The sequence below is a fragment of the Dasypus novemcinctus genome, chromosome 10 (genome assembly GCF_030445035.2).
Source record: "Dasypus novemcinctus isolate mDasNov1 chromosome 10, mDasNov1.1.hap2, whole genome shotgun sequence".
Taxonomy (NCBI): Eukaryota; Metazoa; Chordata; class Mammalia; order Cingulata; family Dasypodidae; genus Dasypus; species Dasypus novemcinctus.
Genome location: NC_080682.1, coordinates 8008101 through 8031604, shown reverse-complemented (window position 1 = coordinate 8031604; position 23504 = coordinate 8008101). Strand labels below are relative to the sequence as shown.

The window sequence follows — 23504 nt, the reverse complement described above, 5'->3', positions numbered from 1 at the left end:
CCTCCTCCTTTGTCTGCCTTCTCATTTGTTCCTAGCACAGTGGTGGGATCAAGGCTTGGGGTGGGTATTTCTTGCCTCCCATTCACCAGGGGGTTGATGTCATCTCTCAACAAGGATATGAGGATCGTCACGGAGGTGAACGGAGCACGATTTCTGCAGTCCTCCTTTGGCATTTCTTTCATTTAAAAATATGCCAGGAACCTCAAAAACATAAAAGTCCTTAACTTCAGTCAGAATCGCAGGATTGAGTCTTCACTGCTTGTTGCTTCGTGTCTCTGAGCTTGGCGCCTTTGCAGCCAGGTTAACTATGATGAAGGGAGGAGGAATTCTTGCCATGGCTCAGACACCCCAAGGGACCCCTCCCCAGTTTTCAAAGCCAGAGGGTCCAGCCACTGATCCAGAGAATGTAGGGCCCAGAAGCCTGGGGAAGCGCAGAGATTAATCAGATGAGGTGGGGTGAGGGGCTGCGCCTCAGCAGGTGGAATCCCTGGCTAAGGATGCAAAGAGGCCCAAAGCACGGTGTAGGTGGGCACTAGGGCCTGGCCAGAAACCTTCGCGCCCGGAACCTTTTGTGTGCGCGCCTCCGCGCACCCGGGCACTTTTGAGCGAGGCGCGGCGGCTGGGGCGGGGATGGTTGCCAGAGCGACACGGCGGCGATGGCTGCTGCGTCTCCATCGGATGCTGAAGGCAGCGGAGCTGAGAGGTGAAAGCCGGGGTCCTCCGGGCCTCCTTTTCCCCAGAAGTGATGAGGGTGCCTCGGTTCCTGGGGTTAGGGCTCCTGCGGATCTCGGGCAGCGGTGGAAATCCCTGAAGGGCTCTTAGAGATCAGACGGGGAAGTGGCCGAGCCCAGCCTTGGACCCAGACGTTCCGTACCCCGAGTTCAGTGCTCCCTGCACCCTCACGCTCAGAGACCAGCTCCCTCAAAGTTTGTTGTTGTTTTTTTTTCCTCTCCCATGGGACTCACTCCCCATCCTTCTTTCTCGGCCCCTCCCAGCAATGAGGCCAATTCGAAATGGCTGGACGCGCACTACGACCCCGTGGCCAATATCCACACCTTTTCTTCCTGCCTGGGTGAGTCTGTGGAAGCGGAAAGCCTGGATTCTGAGGGACTGGGAGCTCGTCCTGGTCCCAGAGGGAGGCCTTGGGAACCCGAGCCCTGGCTAACGGTCCTTTGTTGTTTTCCAGCGCTGGCAGATTTGCATGGGGACGGGGAGTACAAGGTAAGCATAGCACTCCAGCAGAAAGAGAATTGGAGGAAGGGGGACGAGGGAGAAAGTCCCCAGAATGGAAATTTTCTGATGGCCCCAAAGAGGCTTAGCGTGATCAGGAATTCACATTTTTACTTGAAAAAATATTTAGTTTTAAATTTCATTTTTATGTGGAAAGTGAAGAGAAGCTACTGATTTCATAGTACAGACTGAAGAAAGTAAAACAGAACAAAATGCTACTGAAGATTCTACTAAGACAAAACTTCTTAATTTAGTTAACTTGGCAGGGCACCTCCATTGGTTGGAGGCTAGGGGTGCTGTAGAATCTGGAGGGAAGGAAGTGAGAGTTTTATCAGAAGCTCATAGTTGTTTGTTTTTGTTGTTGTTTGTTTGTTTTTTGAGGTACCAAGGCTAGGGATTGAACCTGTAGCCAAATGTGGGAAGCCAGCACTCAACTACTGAGCCACATGGGCTCCCCTGTGTTCTTTTTGTTTGTTTTTTTGTTTTTAGGAGGCACCAGGAACTGAACCCAGGGCCTTCCAGGTGCTCAACCACTTGAGCGATATGTGCTCCCCAGCATAGATTTTTTACAAGGTTTCTTTTTGGGGTGGTGAAGTGTTTTGGAACTAGATAGAGTTGGTGAATGTATAATACTAAATGCCACTGAGTTGTTCATTTGAAAAAATGGTTAATTTTATGTTGTGTGAATTTCACCTCAATTTTTTTTAAAAGCGTATAGATTTTTAAGACTGGCCATGAGCTGATAATTGTTGAGGCTGAAGGATGGATATTTGAGGTTCATCTCCCTACTTTTGTACATGACTGAAAATTCTGCGTAAAAAAGAGGTTAAATTTTTTAATTTTCATTTGATTTAAAAAGAAAAAAAAAGACACAACTTTTTGAAAAGGTTAAGAAATATCCTGGACTAAAATAAGGGAAATTAACATATTAAGCATCCATTTCTGGACTATATCCTCTGCTAGACACTTTCACATACACAGATGTTATTGCCCTCCATTTTATTAGTGGGAAGAAGATTCAGAGAGGCTGAGCAATTTACCTTAAGGCTACTGTCAGATTCTGAGGCATGTTCCCTGTAATTTAGCCCTTCCCAAGGGCAACGGTCCCACGATGGGTGTGTCATGTGGGCAGTTAGAAGAAAACCCTGGAATCATACCCCACATGGGCAGTGCAGGGGATTCAGTGGCTTTTACCCCAAATTCCTCTCCCTAAAGCATTCAGCAATTCAGCAAGTGTTCAGTGATTCCCATCTGGGTCAGGCAATGTTCAAAAAGAAATTAGCACATGGTAGGGAGGAGATGCAGACACTTTCTTTAATGCATCCGTGATACTGATGGATGATTATTTGTGCTTGGCACTGGGTTTACAGCCGTGAGGAGTAGGGAAATCGCAGACACAATTGCTAAACTGAAATGTTAAGTGCCTTTGTGTAAAAACTTGTTTAATGACTAGCTTGTTCACCGCTGATTCTTGGCCTCTACCCAAGGCCTGGCACATACTAGGTATTCCATAGGTATTTGTGGGGTATAGGAGTAGATGTAAAATGGAGCATATAGAAAGTATTTTGGGAGCACCAGGGAGAGACTAAGGGATTCCCTCTGGATGCAGCAGGAGGAGGTAACGTGAGCTGGGCACTGAAGGATGATTAAAATGTACAAGGAAGACAAGGGAGGGCAGGTGGGAAGGCATTCCAGGAAGAGAAAACAGCACGAGCAGAGGCACAGAGGCTTAGAATTTCATGGCTTATTTAGTGAAGAGTAAATTTAGGGTGAGAGAGAGTTGCAGTCAAGATAAAGTAGAAGTAATGAGCACTGACGGCGTTTGGACAGACCTAAGTTCCTGTCCCAGCGCCTCCACTTCCTAGCTGTGTGACTTTGGGCTGTTTTCTTAACTTCTCTGAGCCATGGCTTCCTCATTTACGAAATGAGGCTAATAATAGTGCCTACCTCCTAAGGCTGTTGAGAGGATTAAGTGAAAGGATGCATTTAATAGAATGTCCTGGCCTGGTCCCTGGCACATTGTCCCTGCTCAGCATACAGCTGCTCCATGGCAGCCCCGTTCTCGCGGGAGCACAACACGATGGGAAGGTGACGGGGAACAAGGCGAAGATCAGCTCACAAGGGGACTTGAAGGAGAATAGACTCACATGGCAACCGCAGCGGCTTAGAGGGCAGATTGGAGGGGGGAACCCGAGAGCCAAGGAGCTTGATCCTCCTCTCTGGGGCCACAGAACACATCCTCCTCCACATCCGTGGTTCTGCTTCTTCGCCTCTTCCCCCCCTTGAAAGCCAGGCCCCAGAAGCCCACATCTGGGTGTCCGGCACCCCGCCCCTGACCTCAGTCACTGTCCCAGAGCCTAGAAATGTTTGCCAACCAAATAAAGAAAACAACAGCTGCCCCCCACTCCTCACGGGGTTCCATAACACAGGATCACATTAACTTTTCTGCACGTGTTATGAGGTAGGTATTCCCATTTTTCAAGTGGGGAAAATGAGGCTCAGAAAGGCTAAGCAGCTTTCCCAAGGTCATGCAGCCTGACTGCAAAGCCTTTGTTTGCCACCTTTCCCATGGTACACTGGTGTGGGAAGGAGTGAATGTGCACCAGCAAAAAGGGCCAGTGGAGAGGTCTTTGGACCCTGACCCCAGAATGAGCCAGCCTCTCCCTACAGCTGGTGGTGGGAGATCTTGGCCCTGGTGGGCGGCAACCCTGCCTGAAGGTGCTCAAAGGACCGGCGGTGCTGTCCGAGAGCCCACTCCCCGCCCTGCCAGCTGCCGCCGCCACCTTCCTCATGGAGCAACACGAGCCTCGGACGCCAGCCCTGGCCCTTGCTTCAGGCCCCTGTGTCTACGTCTATAAGAACCTTAGGCCCTACTTCAAGTTCAGCCTGCCCCAGTTGCCCCCAAACCCCCTAGAACAAGACCTTTGGAACCAGGCCAAGGAGGTAAGCGACACGGGGGATGGGAACAAGAAGGCAGAGATGGCAGCTGCTGAGTGAAGAGGTCTGGGCTCCCGGGAAGAAGTGCTGACTCCCACTTGGGCCCATGGTGGGAGGTCAGCTGTAGCCCATCTCCCGTGGCAGCAGTGGTGGCACTTCTGGGCAAGGTGCTGTGCTCGAGCCCTGAGCAGCAGCCCCTAGGGGGCACTCAGCCCAGCTCTTTGAAGTGCTGAACCCCAAGGATCCCTCGGCACTCACCAGTCACACCCCACCCACCCTTGGAAAGGTGAAAGCCAAGAAGCCAGGGGTCCTCCAGAGAAGGGGGAGGGCCTGGAAGCAGAGAGAAGGTGATGTCGTGCATGGCCTGAGGCTGAGTTTAAATAAAGGGCTTGAGTTTAGGGCTCAGTGCAGACAGGCTGGTTGGGGGAGAAGCCAGAGGACAAGGATTGGCCTCTTCCCTGTGGAGCTCACAGGCTCTTCTTCCCCTGTTGTCACAGGACCGGATTGACCCTGTAACCCTGAAGGAGATGCTGGAGGGGATCCGGTGAGAGCTCTCCTTCCCCTGGCTGCCCCCCCTTTCTCTGTTCCTTCATCCCAAAGCTCTGACCTTTCTGGGGACAGCTTCTCTCAGCCTGCCCCCAGGGCTCCATTCTTCTCCTCAACCTGTTGTAATGGCCCCTTCTCCTTGCAGGGAAAAGGCAGAGGTGCCTCTGTCTGTCCAGTCACTCAGGTAAGAGCTATTGGGAGGGCCAGGGCTCCAGAAGCTCCAGGGAAGCAGGGGGTGGCTGCGGCTTCACCTGTGGGATGTGGGTCCAAGGTGCAGGTGCCAGTTCTCTGCGTGTCCAGGTTTCTGCAGCTGGAGCTGGGTGAAATGGAGGCCTTTGTGAACCAGCACAAGTCCAAGTCCATCAAGCGGCAGGTAACACCGCCTCTTCTTTATTTCCCTATAAAGAACATGGGCAATTTTTTTAAAAAAGACCATGTAACATCGTGGTAACGAGAACTTTACCTAATTCTGCCATCAACACAATTGGTTGATAGTTTTTTGTTTTCAGAACTTAAAATGTGTCATACCCTTTCCTTCTTGCCCCCGTGGTTTCCGATGAGAAATTGGCACTGCATCTTATTGAGGTTTCCTTGTATGTGACACTTTTCTGTCTGGTGGCTTTCAGCATTCTCTCTTATCTTTGGCATTTGACTGTTTGATTATAATATGCTGCAGCCATGAGTCTATTTGAGCTTACCCAGTTTGGAGTTGTTTGAGCGTCTTGGACATGTATATTCATGCCTTTAATTACATTTGGGAAGTTTCCAGCCATTATTTCTTTGAATATCCTCTCGAGCACCTTGCTCTCTCTCTCCTTCTGAGACTCCCACAACGTGTATATTGGTACGCTTAATGGTGTCCCACAGCTTCCACAGGCTCCCTTCACTTTTTTTCATTCTTCTTTCTGCTCCTCAGACTGAATGATTTCAGTGGCCTTGTCTTCAAGCTCTCAGATTCTTTCTGTGGCCAGCTCAAATCTGCTGTTGGACCCCTCTAGGGAATTTTTTTTTTAACAAATCAATTTTATTGGTACATATTAATAAAGCATATCGTTCATCCAAAGTGTGCAATCAGTCGTATTTGATATAATCACATAGTTGTGCATTCATCACTTCAATCATTATTAGAGCATTTTCATTATTCCAATAATAATAATAATAAAGACAAGTAACAAGAAAATTCTTCACCTCTCTATCTCTCTGTTTTAGGGAATTTTTAATAATTTGATATTGTGATTTTCAGCTCTGTTTGGTTCTTTTAATATTTTCCAGCTCTCTATTGATATTCTTTTATGTATAGCTGTCATTTTCCTGATTTCCTTTAGTTCTTTGTGCATATTTTCCTTTAGGTCTTTGAGCATATTTAGGACCAGGACCATTTTGTAGAAGTCTTTGTCTGTTAAGTTCCAGGTTTTCTTTGCCTGGGTGATTGCTTCCTGTTTCTTTGTTTCTTTCTTTCTGTTTGTTTGTTTGTTTGAGGTATGGGCCCAGGGGTTGAACCTGAGACCTCATATATAGGAAGCCGGTGCTCAACCTCTGAGTTGGGTGGTGGATTGGTTGGTTTTACTTGTTGTTATTTTTCTTTTTCCAGCAGGCCTCAGGAACCGAACCCAGGACCTCCTACTTGAACCCAGGACTCAAGTGGCTCTTAAGTGGTTGAGAGCCACTTGAGTCACATTCACTTCCCACTCCCTGTTTCTTTGTATGTTTTGTAGCCTTTTGTAGAAACCTGGACATTTTGATATTTTAATATATCAATAGAAGGTAGACTCTGAGGTATCTGTTCCTTAAGCTTGAATCTAGCTAGTGTTAAGACAGAACTTTCCTTGGTTGCCAGGGGCTAGCAAAGAAAAAGAAAACCCTTTCCGGTCTTGGCAGATTGTCCTTTGTGGTGCTCCTCAGGACTCATCCACACAGTGATTTTGTGAATAGCCCTGGGCCGAGCGTAGGGGCCTCCTTGATCCTTTCTGCACGGGTGGTCTTGTCTTGGGCACCTGTATGTACGGTCCTGGGAATGCTCCTGTTTTACATAGATGGGACGCTCCCTCCTCCCTAGGAAACAGTTTCCTCTTGGTGGCCCCTGGGCACGGGGCAGCCAGTAATCCCTTGCCTCGGCAGCATGACCTGCCTGCTCTCCCACAGCCTTCTGGAGAAGAGTTCCGTGAGGCGCCTTCTACACACAGGGCAAGTTCTGGGACAGTGAGTCCCTCGGGCCGCCACCAGGCAGACTGGGCCAGGCACCCCTGCTCCCAGTACAAGCGCGAAGGTTACTCTGCTCCTTCCAGAACCAGGACCAGGGATCCATCCGCACTGGAGCGCGGCTGACTAGCTGGTGAAGGGACCAGGGCGCCACGAGAATTACCCTCTTACGTAGCCTTTCTCTTGATTTGGTGCTCGCTCTGATGTCGGAGGCCTTTAACTGGTTTTCTGAAGTTTTGAGAAAGATGTTTCTGCCAGTTCTTGCTGGTTGTTCAAAGCTTCTGTTGGGGGACAGGGCCTGAAGCATCTCGCTCTACCTTCATGAACAGGGTGATAATTCATGTGGTTTTTTTGTTTGTTTGTCTTTTGGTGTTTTTTTTTTAAATTTAATTATATGTATATATATTTTTATTTTTAAAGAAGCTTTAGAATGCGTAAATATTACATAAAAAATATAAAGGATTCCTGTATGCCCTGCTCCCTCCCCCTCCCACACTTTCCCACATTAACAGCCTTCATTAGTGCGGTGCATTTGTTACAATTGATGGACCCATTTTGAAGCATTGCTACTGACCATGGACTACAGTTCACATTATAGTTTACACTTTATCCCACACAATTTTGTAAGTTATGACAAAATATACAATGGCCTGTATCCATCACTGCAGTGTCATGCTAGACAAATCCAAAGTCCCGAAAATGCCCTCGTGTCCCACCTATTGTTTCCTCTCCCATCCCTCAGAACCTCTGGTGGCCACTGCCTTGACATCAATGATAAGAGTTCTTCCATTGCTATAATAATAAGAAGTCTATAGTAGAATAATAATAAGTCTACTTTGGTTCATTGTTCATTCCCCAATCTTGAGGATTTAGGGATGGTGATGCCCACTCTGCTTCTTATTGAGAGGGGAAATTAGAAGTTTTTTTAAACTGAGATTTTACTAACATAGCTGTTTTTACTTAGTTTCTCTCTTAATACAGTAGAAGCACCTCCTATGTCACTGAATCTTGTTCTAATGACTGCATGGCTTTTGATCATATGCATAATTCCTAATAGATGTAGGCAGTCCCCTTTTGTTGGAAATTTAGGTTAGTTACAATCAGCACCTTTGTATGTCAGACTTTTGTCGTCTTTTTGGTTGTTGCATCTCCTGTGGCACCACGGAGGCATCTGGGGATGGTAGATGGGAGGCCAGGGTGCCCTGGGTGACTCGTGAGTCCCTCTGCAGACAGTCATCACCACCATGACCACCCTGAAGAAGAACCTGGCTGACGAGGATGCCGTGTCCTGCCTGGTGCTGGGCACTGAGAGCAAGGAGCTCCTGGTGCTGGACCCCGAGGCCTTCACCATTTTGGCAAAGGTCAGTGTGGGGCCCGGTCCTGGGCACACACCTCCACCAATCCCTGGCCTCAGGAAGTTTTTGCTCAACCATGTGTATCATAGCAAGATGGAAAAAAAAATGTAGGTAAACATAAAGGAAAAAACTGGATAAAATCCCACCACCTTGGATATACACATTAAAGTTTTGGCATACATCTTTCCAGACATTTTTGTATTAAGACATAGATATGTAACTTTATATACATATTTATTTTCTACAAAAACAGGATCAGGATACAGGATCTTGTAAGCTGCTCTTTTCACTTATTGTACATCATCAAGGTCTCCCGTGGCTCTAGAAAACCATGCCACCCTTTTTTTTTTCTTTTTAAAAGTATATTCTTTATTTTTTTAAAATTTTTTATCTTTCACGTCACCCTTTCTAAAGACCACACGGTATCCACAATGCAGATGCACAAGCCTTTGTTTACCATCACCTATTGTGCATTTACGTTATCTCCAGCTTTTCACTGTTAAAACAACAGCAGTAGACTTCCTTGCTCACGCTTATTTGCATGCTTGTCTAACTGTTTCCTTAGGATACATTCCTAGAGGTGGCAGAGTTTACTCAAGAGTAGAAACGTAAAGGCTTTTTCTAGAAGCTGCCAAGAAACACTGTCCAAGTTCAGAATGTGACCAACAGGGTGAGAGTGAGGAGACTGGCTCTTAGACAAGGAACTAACTCAGAGCGGTTTCTTCAGGGCAGGGAGGAACTGGGGCTCCTGGGAAATCGGGGTGTTTGAGCCTCTTCTTTGCAGATGAGCCTTCCCAGCGTGCCCGTGTTCCTGGAGATTTCTGGGCAGTTCGATGTGGAGTTCCGGCTTGCTGCTGCCTGCCGCAATGGCAACATCTACATCCTCAGAAGGTAGCCACACGCACGGTCCCTGGGGCCAGAAGGAGTGTCTCAGAAACCCACTGGTTTCAGAGCCTCGCGAGATGAGCAGGGTACTTTGGGACTGAAAGTTGGAAATGGAAAGAGCTGAGAGTTCCATACAGGAGTTCGAGCCCACAGAGGAGTAGGTGGAGGCCCATGCAATGGGGCTGGCAGAGACCGGCCTGGATGGTGCTAAAACAGTGCAATCATAAATTGGAGGAAATAAAAATAATCTCCCTTAATTGTCTATAACCTTATGGTGTACATGACACTTCCTTATGCATTAACTTGATAGTCATTAAAACATTCTTTTCTTAATTCAGGAAATTTTGATTGATACCTACTATGCATTAAGCACTGGGCTAGGTCCTGGGGATAGATTGATGCACAAAATAAGCATGGTCCCTGCACTCATGGGGAGGAGAGCTGTTAACCCAGCAAACCAAAATGTTTTCACAAATTGGATGTGTGCTGTGGAGAAAAAAATATAGGCTTGGGGCAGGGAAAATAGGGTAAAAGTGCCACTTGAAGGTTAAGAAGGAGTGGGTTGTTCAAAAAGTGGGGGAAGGAAAGCACCAGACAAAGAGCACTCCTGCCAACCCAAGGCAGGACAGATTCGAGCTTGGTGCGCAAGGGAGGGAGAGGAGAGACATGAGGAGGCAGCCAGGGGTAGCCCTGGAAGGACTTGGTAAAGATTTGGGATTTTTGTCTGAAGTGCAGTGGAAAACTAGTATGGGTTTGGATCAGAGAAGTGATGGGATCCATTTACAAAGAAAAAAGATAGCTCAGCCTTGTGAAGGGCAGATTGGAAGGGGGCGCAGGGCAGAAGCAGGTAACCAGGTGGGAGGCTCTGCAGTCCTCCAGCTGGGATGTGGCATTGGCCTGGACTTGGTAGTTGGCAGGCAGAGATTACCCCTGCTTTCCGAATAAGGGAAACTAAGATTCAGAGACTGGGAAGCTGAAAGCAGTGCATTTCCAGGGGCAAACTCCTCGATCTTTTCCTGCTCAGTGAGTAAACTGCTGAGGTCGTAGCTCTGGCTAGTCCAGCCTCCCATGACTGGGAACTCTGGGAAGAAGCAGTAGTGAGACGGGAGGAAAGCACACTTTATGTTACCCAAGGTCACGCTGCTCCCCTCCGTGAGCGTGCTGCTGTGCCAGGGCTGCTCTCGAATGTTCCCTGGGGCTTAGGAAGCGGAGGGTCAGCCAGGGCAGTCAGGAGAGGTTTCTCTGGGCCTGAAGAGCGTTCTCACTCCACAGAGACTCCAAGCGCCCCAAGTACTGCATCGAGCTGAGCGCGCAGCCCGTGGGCCTCGTCCGGGTGCACAAGGTCCTGGTGGTGGGCAGCACCCAAGACAGCCTGCACGGCTTCACCCACAAGGTGGGGCTCGGGGCGAGCACCCCTGCCCAGCCCCTCCTCCACTGTCCCTCCAGTCCCTGCTGGCAGCAGAGCCCCCAGCTGCCCCTGCCCAGTGTCTCCAGCCCCCCTCACCTCTAAGCCCTGAGCCCAAGCAGACACTTGGCCCTCCCCCCGCAGGGTAAGAAGCTGTGGGCCGTGCCGATGCCCGCGGCCATCCTGACCATGAACCTCCTGGAGCAGCGCGAACGGGGCCTGCAGGCCGTCATGGCCGGCCTGGCCAACGGGGAGGTCCGCATTTACCGCGACAAGGCCCTGCTCAACGTCATCCGCACCCCGGTGAGCCCCTCGCCTGCCCTGCCGCTTACCCTCTGGCCTCACCCTACCTGCACCCTCTCGGCTGCCTCTCCCACCCCAGCCCCCGCCCCTGACTGTTTAAAATTGTATCGTGGTAAAACATATATAACATGAAATTTGCCATTTTAACCTTCTTGACGTGTACAGTCCAGGGGCATTAATTACATTCACAATAATGTACAGCCAACCATCACCACTGTCTGTTTCTAGAACTTTTTATCACTCCAAACAGAAACGCCCTACCCATTAAGCAATAACTGCTTATTCCCTTCCTTGCCTGCCCCCCAGCCCCTGGGAACCTCTAATCTATTTTCTGTTTCTATGAATTTGCCTATCCTTCTTTCATAGACGTGGAATCATACAATATTTGTCCTTTTGTGTCTGGTTTCGTTCACTTCACATGATGTTGTCAAGGTTCACCCATGTTGTAGCATATGTTAGAACTTCAGTCCTTTGTATGGCTGCATAATACTCCATTGTAGGGATAGACCACATTTTGTTTGCCCACTCTTTTCCTGATGGACACTTGGGTTGTTTCCTGCTGGTGACATTTTTCTTTTTTTCACCAATTTTAAAAATTGTGCTTAAATTTCCATAACAAATTTTACCATTTTAACCATTTTTAAGTTTGCAGTTCAGTGGCATTAAGTCCATTCACAATGTCATATAATCATCGCCACTGTGTTTTTCCAGAACCTGCCGTTGATTTTTCTTTTTCTACTTTAAGTTTTATTTGCATTTATTGTATGCTGAAGTTATTCCCGAGCCCTAAGTTTTTGTTTCTTCAGTTTCTTCTGAGATACTTTTTTCTTCTGTGCAACCTCCTCTTCTGGTTTAGGAAGGATTTGTTCTTTTTCAGTCAGGATCATCTCGTGCGGCAGGGGCAGCTCCTGTGTGGGTTAATCCAACCATGAGCTCTGTAAGTACAAAGGCGCATCGTGGGGCATTGGTCACCCGGATGTGCTCAATGCCCAGAGAACCTGCAGCTACACCCTTAGGTTCAGCCTTACTCTCTGCACTGTAAGCACGTGCAACAAAACTTCAGCGCTCTTTCTGGGCCAGCGACTCTGTGTCCAGCCCCACTCCCACTGTTTGACTCGGGCACACCTCCCGGTGTCACCACTGGAATGATGGAATGGCACACATTGCTTCTGTAAAGTGACATCTTTCAGATACTTGGTGGCTTTTCGAATATGCATACCCTTAATGGCCCAGGCAGTTTCTTGGATGTTCTTATAGTGAACATGAAGATTTGAACCTCTTGATTTACCTGATTTTGTGGGGTTTTCTGGGTCAAGGGAATAGCAAACCATTTTCAGAGATCACCTTGGGCGACTTATGGAAATAGGAAGACCTGCCTTTGATTTCTGATGCATTTCAAAAACATTTTGAGCACCTCATGTATACAAGTCACTGTATTGAGAGAATAAAGCAGTGGGTAAGGCCTTACTTTCAAGGATCTTAGAGTCTAAGGTGTCAGGTAGGCAGAGACACAGCGAATTAAAATACAAGGCAGACCAAAGCTGAACCAAGAGCTGGAGTGGAACTCATGGAACACTTCACAAAGCAACTGACAATTAAACTGGATCTGGAAATCGTTTGCTGAGTGGAAAAAATGGAGGACGAGCATTCCAGATAGGGATCTGGGGTGTCCCTGACCAGATCCCCTGTCCTCTCCCGTCTGAGACGTTTTCCCGCCTAAACCCCAGTGTCTCCTCCATAGGATGCAGTGACCAGCCTTTGCTTTGGCCGCTATGGGCGGGAAGACAACACCCTCATCATGACCACGAGAGGTGAGGGCAGCCAGACCTGGCACGAGCTCAGGAGCTGGGGGTAAAGGGGACGGGCCCTGCTCTGGGGAAAGAGGCACTGGATGCCCGCAGGGTGGACCCGGCCTGGAAACCAGGCATTCAGGTGTGCGTCGTGTGGGGCCGGGGCTGCCGGCGGGGCAGCTCATCTGCTGGTTAGTTTTGTTGCTGGGGACCAGGCCGTGGGCTGGGTTGTGTGTCTCTCCAGTTTCCCCCAGTATCCCCAGCGCCCGGTGGCACAATGCCAGGAACATCACAGTACTCAGTAAATACCTGGTAAATGAGTCCAATGGTCAATGACTGGAGGTTGTTAACACACACTTCATGCCTTCCAGAAACCCAGTGTCTCATCAGGAAGACAGGCATGTAGAAAAACGGCTCTGAATAAGGCAGATTGTTGGGCGGCAGGAGAGTAGGAGTGTGGGGCAGGGCAGGGGAGAACATCGCAGTCTCCCACCTGTCCACTTCCTAGGCGGCGGCCTGATGATCAAGATCCTGAAGCGCACCGCAGTGTTTGTGGAGGGGGGAGGTGAGGCGGGCCCCCCTCCAGCCCAGGCCATGAAACTCAACGTGCCCCGAAAGACGCGGCTCTATGTGGATCAGACACTGCGAGAGCGGGAGGCCGGCACCGGTGAGACTCCAGCCTCCTTCCTCCTTCTCTTCCCCATTCTTCCTTTAAGCAGCAAGAACTGGGTGAAGTGGGCCAGTCGTCTGCCTCTAAAAGTCCAGAGGCAGCCTGGAAGTTCAGCCCACTTGCAGATAACGCTACCCCCAGGAGGGAGGTGCTGTGCATGAGGGGCAGGAGCCCCTGGAGTTCAGAGGGAACAGAGGAGAGAAGGAGAATTTGAACAAGGTTCTTCTTCCTGTTCAGTTTTTCCTGCTCATTCACTCACTGGCTCATTCAGTACCCACAATAATGCCTGGCCTGGTGCCAGCCAGGTGCCTTGAATTAGGCAGTCCCTGCCTTCGGGGAGCTCAGTCTCCTGGGCCAGCTTTATATTGTGTGGCAGATATAGAAGAGGTTTCTGCAAAAGGCTACTGGAGCAAACAAGCGTAAGGAGTTCTGCCTGGGAGACTTGGCTTCAGAGAGGGGCGACATTGGACTTCACCCTGAAAGGCAAGTCCACCGGTCAGAAAGGGGTGGAGAAGGGCAATTTAGGCAGAGGTCCAGGGCCCTGACCCTGGGGTCAAGCACACGTCCGTCCACTCGGCTGGAGGTGTGGTGCAGGAAGACCCAGAGCCAGAGGGGAGGCTAGAAAGCAGTTCAGAGCCAGCCCCAAAAGGGTCTGGAATACAAAGCTAAGAAGCTGGCCAGATTTTATAGGTAGTGGGGAGCTAGCGAAGACGTTAAGCAGAAAAATACAACAGCTCAGCCCGCTGTGTTTTAAAAAGCGCTCTTGATTACAATTTGAACTATAAATTAAAGGACAGAGCAAATAGCAGATGTCTTATAGCTAGAAAACCTAAGAGAATCAGTCGATAAACTATCAGAGAAATAAGTAAGGAGCCCCATGAGGCAGCCAGAAATGAAATATGCAAAAATCAGTAGCTTTTGTCTATACCAACAGTAGACAATTGGAAAATTTAATGGAAAAACTTTCATTCACAATAGGAAAGAAATCCCTAGAAATAAACTTAACAAGAAAATGTACCAAGTGTAATAGAGAAAATTCTAAAACTCTCAAGAACATTAAAGACCACCTGAACATTTAAATGGAAAGGCAGAGTCTCTGGGTGGGAAGACCTTCTAAAGTTCACCTAGAAACTCAGCCAAGTAACAGTCCCAACAAGGCTTGTTTGTTTTGGGGACTTGACAAGTTGATTCTAAGAGTAAATCTAATAAATTTGGGGGAAATAGCAAAACGAATGATAATTTTGTGTAATCTATTAACTTTATTTTTTATTGATTTTGTAAAAATATTACATTAAAAAAATATGAGGTCCCATTCAACCCTACCACCCCCACTCCACCACTCCCCCCCCAGCAACCCTCACTCCCATCATCATGACACATCCATTGCACCTGGTAAGTACATCTCTGGGCATCTCTGCACCCCATGGTCAATGGTCCACATCATGGCCCATACTCTCCCCCATTCCATCCAGTGGGCCCTGGGAGGATTTACAATGTCCGGTGATTGCCCCTGAAGCACCATCCAGGGCAACTCTAAGTCCCAAAGGCGCCTCCACGTCTCATCTCTTCCTGCCATTCCCCATACCCATCAGCCACCATGTCCACTTTTCCCACTCCAATGCCACCTTTTCTCTGTGGACCTTGGATTGGTTGTGTCCGTTGCACCTCTATGTCAAGAGAAGGCTCAGATTCCACATGGATACTGGATGCAATCCTCTTGCTTTCAGTTGTAGGCCCTCTAGATTCCATGGTGTGGTGGTTGTCCTTCTTCAACTCCATCTTAGCTGAGTGAGGTGAGTCCAATAAATCAGATTGTAGGAGCTGAAGTCTTTTGGGGCTCAGGGCCTGGCTATCATATTGTCAGTCCAGAGATTCAAATCCCCTAAATATATCTTAAACCCCAACACCAACTACAATTCCAGTAATAAAAAGAGATAATTAAAAATTAAATTTAAAAAATGAACGATAAAGCTGTGGGAATTAGAAGATGTGGTCTTGATGCAGGAACGGACATGAATTTCAGTGTATGTTAAAGATGTCATTTCACATTAGTAGGGAAAGGAGGGACTGCCCCCCCAAATGTAATTAGGACAACTAACTGTCCTGTGGGGGGAAAAAAATTAAAATTCTACCTCATACCAAACACCAAAACTCTGGGTAGATTAAAAGTTAACTGTGAAAGTCCTAGAAGGGAAGGGAAGGCTAATAGATGGATTAATGTAAAGATTCAGAACACAAATAAAAAGAGCAAGGACAGCCTGCCAGACAAGGCTGGAAAGAAAGGGGTGGCCGCGGAGCCGGAGGGGGTGGTTCTGGAGATGGCTCTGGGGGAGTCCCCGGATCTTGGCAAGTGATGAGAGAGGAGGGGGGAGCCTGGTGGCTAGATGAATGGGGACGCAGCGGCAGTTGGAGACGTGTTGAACTCGAGGCATCAAGGGGCCGTCCAGGGGTCGAGGGCTCCAAGGCGGTCAGTGCAGGAGGCAGGCCCACGAGGGTCCCCCCGGGCAGCCCCGAGCTGGGCACTGAGGCCCCAGGAGCTCGCAGCCGTGGCAGGACGTCGACTGTCCAGGGGAAGAAATGAAGGGTGAGAAGAGGACCAAAGACAAGCCCCGGGGGAGTCCAGCTTGAGGTTGAACAGCAGGGGCTGGCGAAGGAGGCCGAGGGGGCAGGCAGCAGGCAGGAGGAGGCCAGGAGCGGCTGCAGCGCCCAGGGTCACGGCAGGCTGTGCTGCCGGCTCGCCCTCCTCCCTCGCACCCTTGCCCCGGCGTGCCAGCCTCGGCACACCCTGCCTGCTGCAGCTTCCCCTCAGCAGCTCAGGCAGGCTCCCCTGCCCCCGGCCACTGCTGCCGCCTCCCCGCCTCCCCACCTCCAGCCTGACCCCCGCATGTCGGCCCTCAGCCATGCACCGGACCTTCCAGACGGACCTCTACCTGCTGCGCCTCCGGGCTGCCCGGGCCTACGTGCAGGCCCTGGAGTCCAGCCTGAGCCCCGTGTCTGCGACGGCCCGGGAGCCACTCAAGCTGCACGCGGTGGTGAGCGCCCGGGCTTACAGGGAGGCGGGCAGCCTCGGCCAGAGGGCAGGGTGGGTGGAAAGCCCAGAGCTAGTTCCCAGGCCTCTAGGCCCCGGGTTCCCTTCCCCCCTTCCCACAGGCCCAGGGACCAAGCCTCCTTGGAGAGAGCTGCTCTCTCCTCTCTCCTCTTCTGCTCCTCCTCCAGGCTGCCCGCCCACTGGGGCAAACCCCCCAGGTCCCCCGTTCCCAGACTCAGGGCCAGGGCCGCAGAGTAGTCCCCTGGGACATTTCTTCCCAGGACGCTGGTGGGATTCTGCCAGCGAAGGTGCTGGGAGGCAAGGGGCACGCTTCAGGAACCGCGGGCAGCCTGAGGTGTCCGACTGCCCAGGACAGGGCAGGGGCCAGCCCGGCCTGACCCCGGGGCCTCCTGAGCCTGTGCAGGCCCAGAGGGAGGAGGGTGGGCACCCGCGCTCAGACACGATGACCTGGCTCGGGGTGCGTCCCTGGGCCTGTCATCTGATTTCCATCTGGGCTTTGGTTTCTCTGTCCCTAAAGGAAGTGGGTAGATATGGGGGAGGAAGAGGCTGCGGAGCAGCCCAGGGCAGTGGCCACCATGGCAAGGATGGGAGGTGGGCCCAGGCCCTGGGCAGGGTGCAGGGGGCAGGGGGCGGGGGCAGGTGGGAGCTGCGCGCCTTGGCCTTGCACTTGGCGAGCAGCCCTTCCCTTCTCTGGGCCTCTGCTGGTCCCTCTCCACGCCGCAGCCGCCCTTCCAGGCCTCTGCATTTTGACGGGCTGAAGGACAAAGTGTCAGAGCAGTTGGACAAGGTGGCTTGAGGGCACTGAGGAGAAAGTGGGGGGCAGGGCCCAGGCTGTGGTACTGCGTCCTCAGGGCCTCCTCCACCCCCCCACCCACTACCTCGCCACAGGTTCAGGGCCTGGGTCCCACCTTCAAGCTCACGCTTCACCTGCAGAACACCTCGGCCGTCCGGCCCGTCCTCGGGCTGCTGGTCTGCTTTCTGTACAACGAGGCGCTCTACGCCCTGCCCCGGGCCTTCTTCAAGGTACTGGCCCCTCCGCGCTCAGGGCGGGAGCCTGGTCGGGTGCCTCAGGACGGGAGGGGGCTGGCCGCTGGCCTGCAGGCAGGCTCTCCTGCCAGGACTGGGGCCACGGCGGGGGCCTCTGGGGAGCGCGCCCTAGACCTGCCGCCGCTGCTTGCTTTCCCGCTAGGAGCGGCCACCAGGAGCCCACCCAGCCCGGGGCCGGGGCCCCACGCTCTGCTTCACTCAGAGCCCTTTCACAGCTGCTCCGGCCACAGGCACCCAGGCCTCTCTCTGACCCCAGGAGACTCTTCCACAGAGTCTGGTTTTTCCCCAGGATCCAGGCGTGACCTCAGTTTGGGAGGAGCAGAATTGAGAAAGACCCTGGGATGGGACACAAACAGCCATGGACTTGGAGTCAGGAGGTCACGTTCAGTCCCTGACTGAACTGTGTGCGCCCTTCCCCCGCCGAGCCGTGGCCTCCTGGAGCGGGGGTCACCCTGGCCGGCACAGCGGGCCTGAGCGCTTCGGGAACGTGCCGCGCCCTCTCCAAGCACAAGAGCTGACTTTCCTACCCACCTCTCCCTAAACAGGTCCCCTTGCTGGTGCCGGGGCTCAGCTACCCCCTAGAGACCTTTGTGGAGAGTGTCGGTGACAAGGGCATCTCAGACATCATCAAGGTAGGCCACCCGCTGGTGGAACTTGGAGGGGGAGCCCAGGGAGGACAGGGCGGGCGAGCGTGGACAAGGCCTCGGGAGGGAGTGGGGGCTGCACGGTAGCGGCCCCCAGCCTCCCCGGCCCCTCCGACAGATCCGGTGACCGCCATTAGGACCACGCAGGCCAGGCGGGGAGCAGGGGAGGGGCAAGGGTACGTGCCGCTGCTGCCACGGGCCTCTCCTCCACAGGTGCTGGTGCTCCGGGAGGGCCAGCGCGCCCCCTTGCTGAGTGCCCACATCAACATGCCCGTGAGCGAGGGGCTGGCGGCCGCCTGAACCCTGGGCTGCTGCTCCAGCCCGAGCGGAAGGAGCGCGCGGAAGGCCCAGCCTCCTCCCCTGGTTTGGGCAGGTTCAGAGGCCCCAGGCCCGCTCCCCGCGCAGCAGCTTGCCGGGGCGACAGCCCCCCACTCCTCTCCTGTCTCCCTTGCTCACCACCCCCACCGCTGGGTCTAGAGCAGCGAGTCAGTGAGTCCCCTGGGGCCCGGCTCCTCCTCCCTCCGGACGCAGCCACTGTCCCCATGGACTCCTGTGGCTCCTTCACCCTCCCCGGGTTTCCTCCAGAAACCACACCCAGGCCTGGAGGAGGCGCTCCAAAGTGGTCAGCGGGAGGCGAGGGCGCAGGCTCAGCCCTTTGCTGCCTCCCTCCGGCACTGGCGTCTCCTGCTGCAGGCCAAGGGCAAAATTGGGCTAGGGCCCAGCCTGGAAGAATCAGAGTGAGGCCCATGTCGCTTCCTGGGGTTCCAGAAGCTTAACTTGCCAGCTCAGCTTGCTAGCAGACACCTGCCCTGGGCTCCTCTCCTCAGCTGAGCCCCGGGCTCCTCTTCCATTCGGGGCGCAGAGTGTCGCTGCCTCCCCAGGGGGATTTCCTGAAGTCTTGACTCAGCCACAGTCTTGGTCCTACGATACCTCACGGTGGCCAAGGAAGGGGACAGCACGGGAGAGCAGAGGGTGGCCCGTGCAGGGTGCTGGTGGCCCCGGGCTCCTAGAGCTCCTGAAGGCCCCACGGCAGCTTCTCCCGACTTGGATGCTCACGCCCACAGCGAGCATCCCCAGAGAGGACGGCACGCTAGGGACAGAACAGGGCAGGCCCGCAGCAGAGGCGGTTTTGCGCCCTGGGGAGGTGGTGCCAGAAGCAGAGGCCCAGAACTGCCAACGCAGTGCTGGGCCCTGGAGCCCACATCAGTCACGTGGGTAGGACAGCTAACATCTACCAGGAATGGCCAGTGAGAGACCCGGAAAGCCAAGGGCCCGAGGCAGTTAGTGAGGCTCCAGACTGACCGAAGGCACATGCTTCGACCGCAAGGTCTCGGCCTCCGTGCCTCCTGGAGCCCCCCAGCCAGTCTGCCTGGCCCTCCTCACAGGCCTGGGCTGGGCTGGTGCCACCAGGGGCCACCCCGTGCCGCTCACAAGCCAGGAGCCCTGCTCCCTGAGGACCTCATCGCCCCTTTTCTGACCAGGCCCGGCCGAGCACATGGCACCCAGCTCAGGCTTGGGGGAAGTGACCGCATCCCTTGGGAAAATGAGGGACTTGTCCAGGTTGTTTCTGAACTCCTTCCAGCTCTTGCACCCTAGGGGCTTCACAGCCCCACTGGAGGACCCGCAGCGTGGACTCCAGAAAGGGGAGGCTTGGCAGGAGGAACTGCAGAGCTCCTGCCCCTGAGGCCAAGCACCCCAAAACGGCTGCCACTACCAGGCAACAGCCTGCCTCTGTGCCCACGACATAGTGAGGGACTGGTGTAGCACCACCCCCCGGCCTTCCCAAGCAAATGCATTCTGGGGCCACGCTGAGAGACAAGTAAGGGGTCGGGACCACGGGAAGCGCCGCGCTGCTTCTCCACACTGCCCCGTGCACAGCTGAAGCAGCCGCTCGCAGGGCAGACCAGGGGGGTGGTGATAGCGAAGGTTTCTAGATCAAGCCAGCTGGGCACAGCTGGAGCAAGCAGGACGTTTAACCTGGAAATGGAAATACTTGGGGTGGAGGGAGTGCCACTCCAGAAAGCAGCTGTCCGTTGGAGATTTCCCCTTGACCTGAAGAACTTTCTAACAGAGCTTATCAGATGGAGGGCCTGCCCTCGGAGGCTCTGAGCTACCCGTCACCAGAGCTGTGCGAGCAGGGGCTGGATCATCAGGAGGGTGGCAATGAGAAGGCCAGGTGACCTTCCAGTCCCGTTCACCCTAGTGAGGCTGTCAACTTTGAACTAGGATCAAAGAAGGCTAATCCAGGTCCCCTTAGTAGCCAGGCCTGACAATGAAAGGAGAGAAACTGCTACTGTGGCAGCGCCGAAGGCGAATCTGCATAGTGCAGTGCGGTGTACCCATTAACAGGAGTGTCTCTGAACTGCACTGATGGGGAAAAGTGAACCTCAAACAATATGAAACTTAGTTTTTCTTGTCCTACTGCTTCCCCGATGTAGGCATCTTGGACATTATCTGTTGACTCCCAGTTGTCATCGATGAGGCTTTCCCTTCTGGTGACGGCACCCCTGCCTCTCCTCCCATTCCCAGTTTCTAAGTAAGTCTGTAATACCCACCATTGGCATCCATTTTTTATTACACATGAAAGTGACTGGGAAACGGACTTTGGCCCAGTGGTTAGGGCGTCCGTCTACCATATGGGAGGTCCGCGGTTCAAACCCCGGGCCTCCTTGACCCGTGTGGAGCTGGCCATGCGCAGTGCTGATGCGCGCAAGGAGTGCCGTGCCACGCAAGGGTGTCCCCCGCGTGGGGGAGCCCCACGCGCAAGGAGTGCGCCCGTGAGGAGAGCCGCCCAGCGTGAAAAGAAAGAGCAGCCTGCCCAGGAATGGCGCCGCCCACACTTCCCGTGCCGCTGACGACAACAGAAGCGGACAAAGAAACAAGACGCAGCAAATAGACACCAAGAACAGACAACCAGGGTGGGGGGGGAATTAAATAAATAAATCTTTAAAAAAAAAAAAAAAAAGAAAGTGACTCACTGCAGAGCCAAGAATTGGGCTATATTAAATGACCTTTTTAAAATACACTATTCTTCATGGCGTTAGTAACTGCTTTGTTGTTGTTTCATTTGCCACCTCTACCAATTGCTAATTCTTCCCACACGCGGTCCGACAGTCCCTCTGACCTGCACGTGTCCCCTCCCCCGCTGCTTTGCTGCCCTCTGCTTGCCCTCCAGCGCTGCTGCCGGCCTCTTCTCCTGGGCAAGTGCCCCCCACCCCCACCCCCGCTTCCTGGACCCCGTGTCTTATTCTTCCTTTGTGCTTGACCTTCACCTGTTACCTTCTTTTTAAAAATAATGAGTTAAAAACTTTCAGACACTGCTTTTCTGAAGCTTTCTTTACTATCCACACACGTGCCTGGGTTATGAACATCAAAGCTGAAGGTCACATTCACGTCTTTAGCCTCTGGCGCTGCTACTGGGGAGCCCCGTGCCCGCTCACGCCTCACCTTATCTTTCTCTCAGAGGTTTGGGAAGGTCACGGCTACCTGACCGGGCACCCTTCTAGTTTGTTGGGCTGTGTACCCAGGAGGAAGGTGTAGGTCCTTCAGTGCCAGATTTTATTGGCATTGCTTCTTTGGTGATTTGCAACCCTTGATTTTCTGGGTACCCCCTGAAACGCCCATCAACCCAGCACCTGATAAATGGTCATTTCAGAGAGAACAGATAGAGCCTCTGATTTTCTTCTCTTTTCATATTGTCTTTTTTTCCTATGGTTTTTATCTTATCGTCCAGCTTGTGTCCTAAAATGTTAAACAATTCTAACTCTCCACTCTTTTTTTTCTTTCTTCAATCCTTAATTATGATTTTTTTTCAAATATGCATTATCTTCATTTATCTCTGAGAATATTCTTTTTCTTTTATTCCCTGCAATAGCACTGTTTCCTCTGAGTTTGTGGTCTATTTTTATGTGTGTGGGTTTTTGGGTTTGTATTTTTTACCTTTAAGGTAGGGGCCCCAAAGAGCATATATGTTCAGTATCAGGGTGAACTAGAAATAAATCAACCCCCTATCTTCTGTTTTGCCAGAACCAGCAAGAAAAACTGTCTCCATGCTTCGTGCTGGGAAGGAGAGGGAAAAAACTTCTCCAGAGAATTTTTAACTATAAACAAGCCTAGAAGTAAGAGTTTTCACTTTGACTTGACAATATCTGGATTGTCCAATAGGCCCCTACCTGAAAATTTAGTTTAAAGTGATGCTGGGTTGGTGTGTCATCATTTTTTCTCTGGAAGAATTTATTTTTAACTCAACCCCAAAGAATCCCCACTGACAAATTCCAAGAAATTTTAACTCAGTCAAAAGTTACAAGAAACCATAAACTGCAAGAAAATAAAGCATCATGAATAAGAACCAAAATAAACTGCCTACAGAATCAGATCTACCAAGACTTGATATTGGAATTAACAAATACAATATAAAACATGTTTTCAGTATATACAAAGAAAAATAAACTTAAAATTATTAGTAGAGAACAAGAGATTATAAAAAAATGGTTGAGCATATTTGGAAAAGAATTAACTGGAACTAGAAATGTGAAAAAATCTTTGAGATGTGAAACTTCAATGGATGAACTAGTACAACCACTAAAGGAAAAAAAAAAAACCCAGAAGATAGATTTGTGGAAATTATCCATAATGCCCAGAAACAGATAGAAAATATGATCTATTAAGAGAAAAGGAGGATGAAGAGAAATGTCTAATCAGAGTTCCAGAAGGGACAGAGAAAATATTCAAAGATGTAATAACAGAATTTTCTAGAACTGACTTAAGACATCAATTTATAGAATCAGGAAGCCCAGTGAATCCAAATAGGATAAATAAGAAGAAATCCACTCTTGGGCACATCATAATAAAACTGCAGAATACCAAAGACAGGGAGGGACAAAAAAGTATCTTCAAAGCAACAGCAACAAAAATTAGAGGGCAGCTAGCTTAATTGCAACAGTGGAGACCAAAAGACAGCAGAATAATATATTTGATATATTGACAATAGTCTAGCTATTAATCTAGAATTTGAAACCCAGCAAAATAAAAACACCATAAAACTTTAAATAAAAGTTAAAAAAAAAAAAACTGGAAAAGGTGGGACAAATATAAAACACAAAGTAAACTGGTAGAAATATATCCAAGTGTAAAATTAATTACAGTAAATATGAATGACTAAATGCATCAATTAGAAAACAAAAAGTTATACTAGATTTTTTAAAAAATAAAGGCTGTTCTTATGAGACTGTTCAAAAGTAAACATTTGGATAAAAACATAACTTCGGAATAGAAGGGAACTTTCTCAGTCTAAAAAAAGGGGGCATCTATTGAAAAACGTATAGCACATATATTTAATAATGAGATACAAGTTTGCTGAACACAAATATTTATATTTTCATAATTCATGTCCAAAGAATAAAAAGTTTTACCAAGTACTTAATAAAAGTAACCAAAAAAATATG

General features: G+C 50.8%; 1 protein-coding gene across 1 annotated transcript; it reads left to right on the top strand.

Annotated features, from left to right (window-relative positions):
- Positions 1-571: 571 nt before the first annotated feature.
- Positions 572-21104, top strand: BBS1 (Bardet-Biedl syndrome 1). Its single transcript, XM_004463614.3, has 17 exons — positions 572-703; positions 996-1072; positions 1187-1221; positions 3901-4173; positions 4665-4711; positions 4859-4897; positions 5014-5086; positions 8142-8273; positions 9052-9158; positions 10425-10545; positions 10702-10860; positions 12602-12671; positions 13159-13317; positions 16219-16352; positions 17258-17392; positions 17962-18048; positions 18274-21104. The coding sequence occupies exons 1-17, from the start codon at positions 657-659 to the stop codon at positions 18358-18360; spliced, it is 1782 nt and encodes a 593-aa protein (XP_004463671.1). The 5' UTR covers positions 572-656; the 3' UTR covers positions 18361-21104.
- The last annotated feature ends 2400 nt before the right edge of the window (positions 21105-23504 follow it).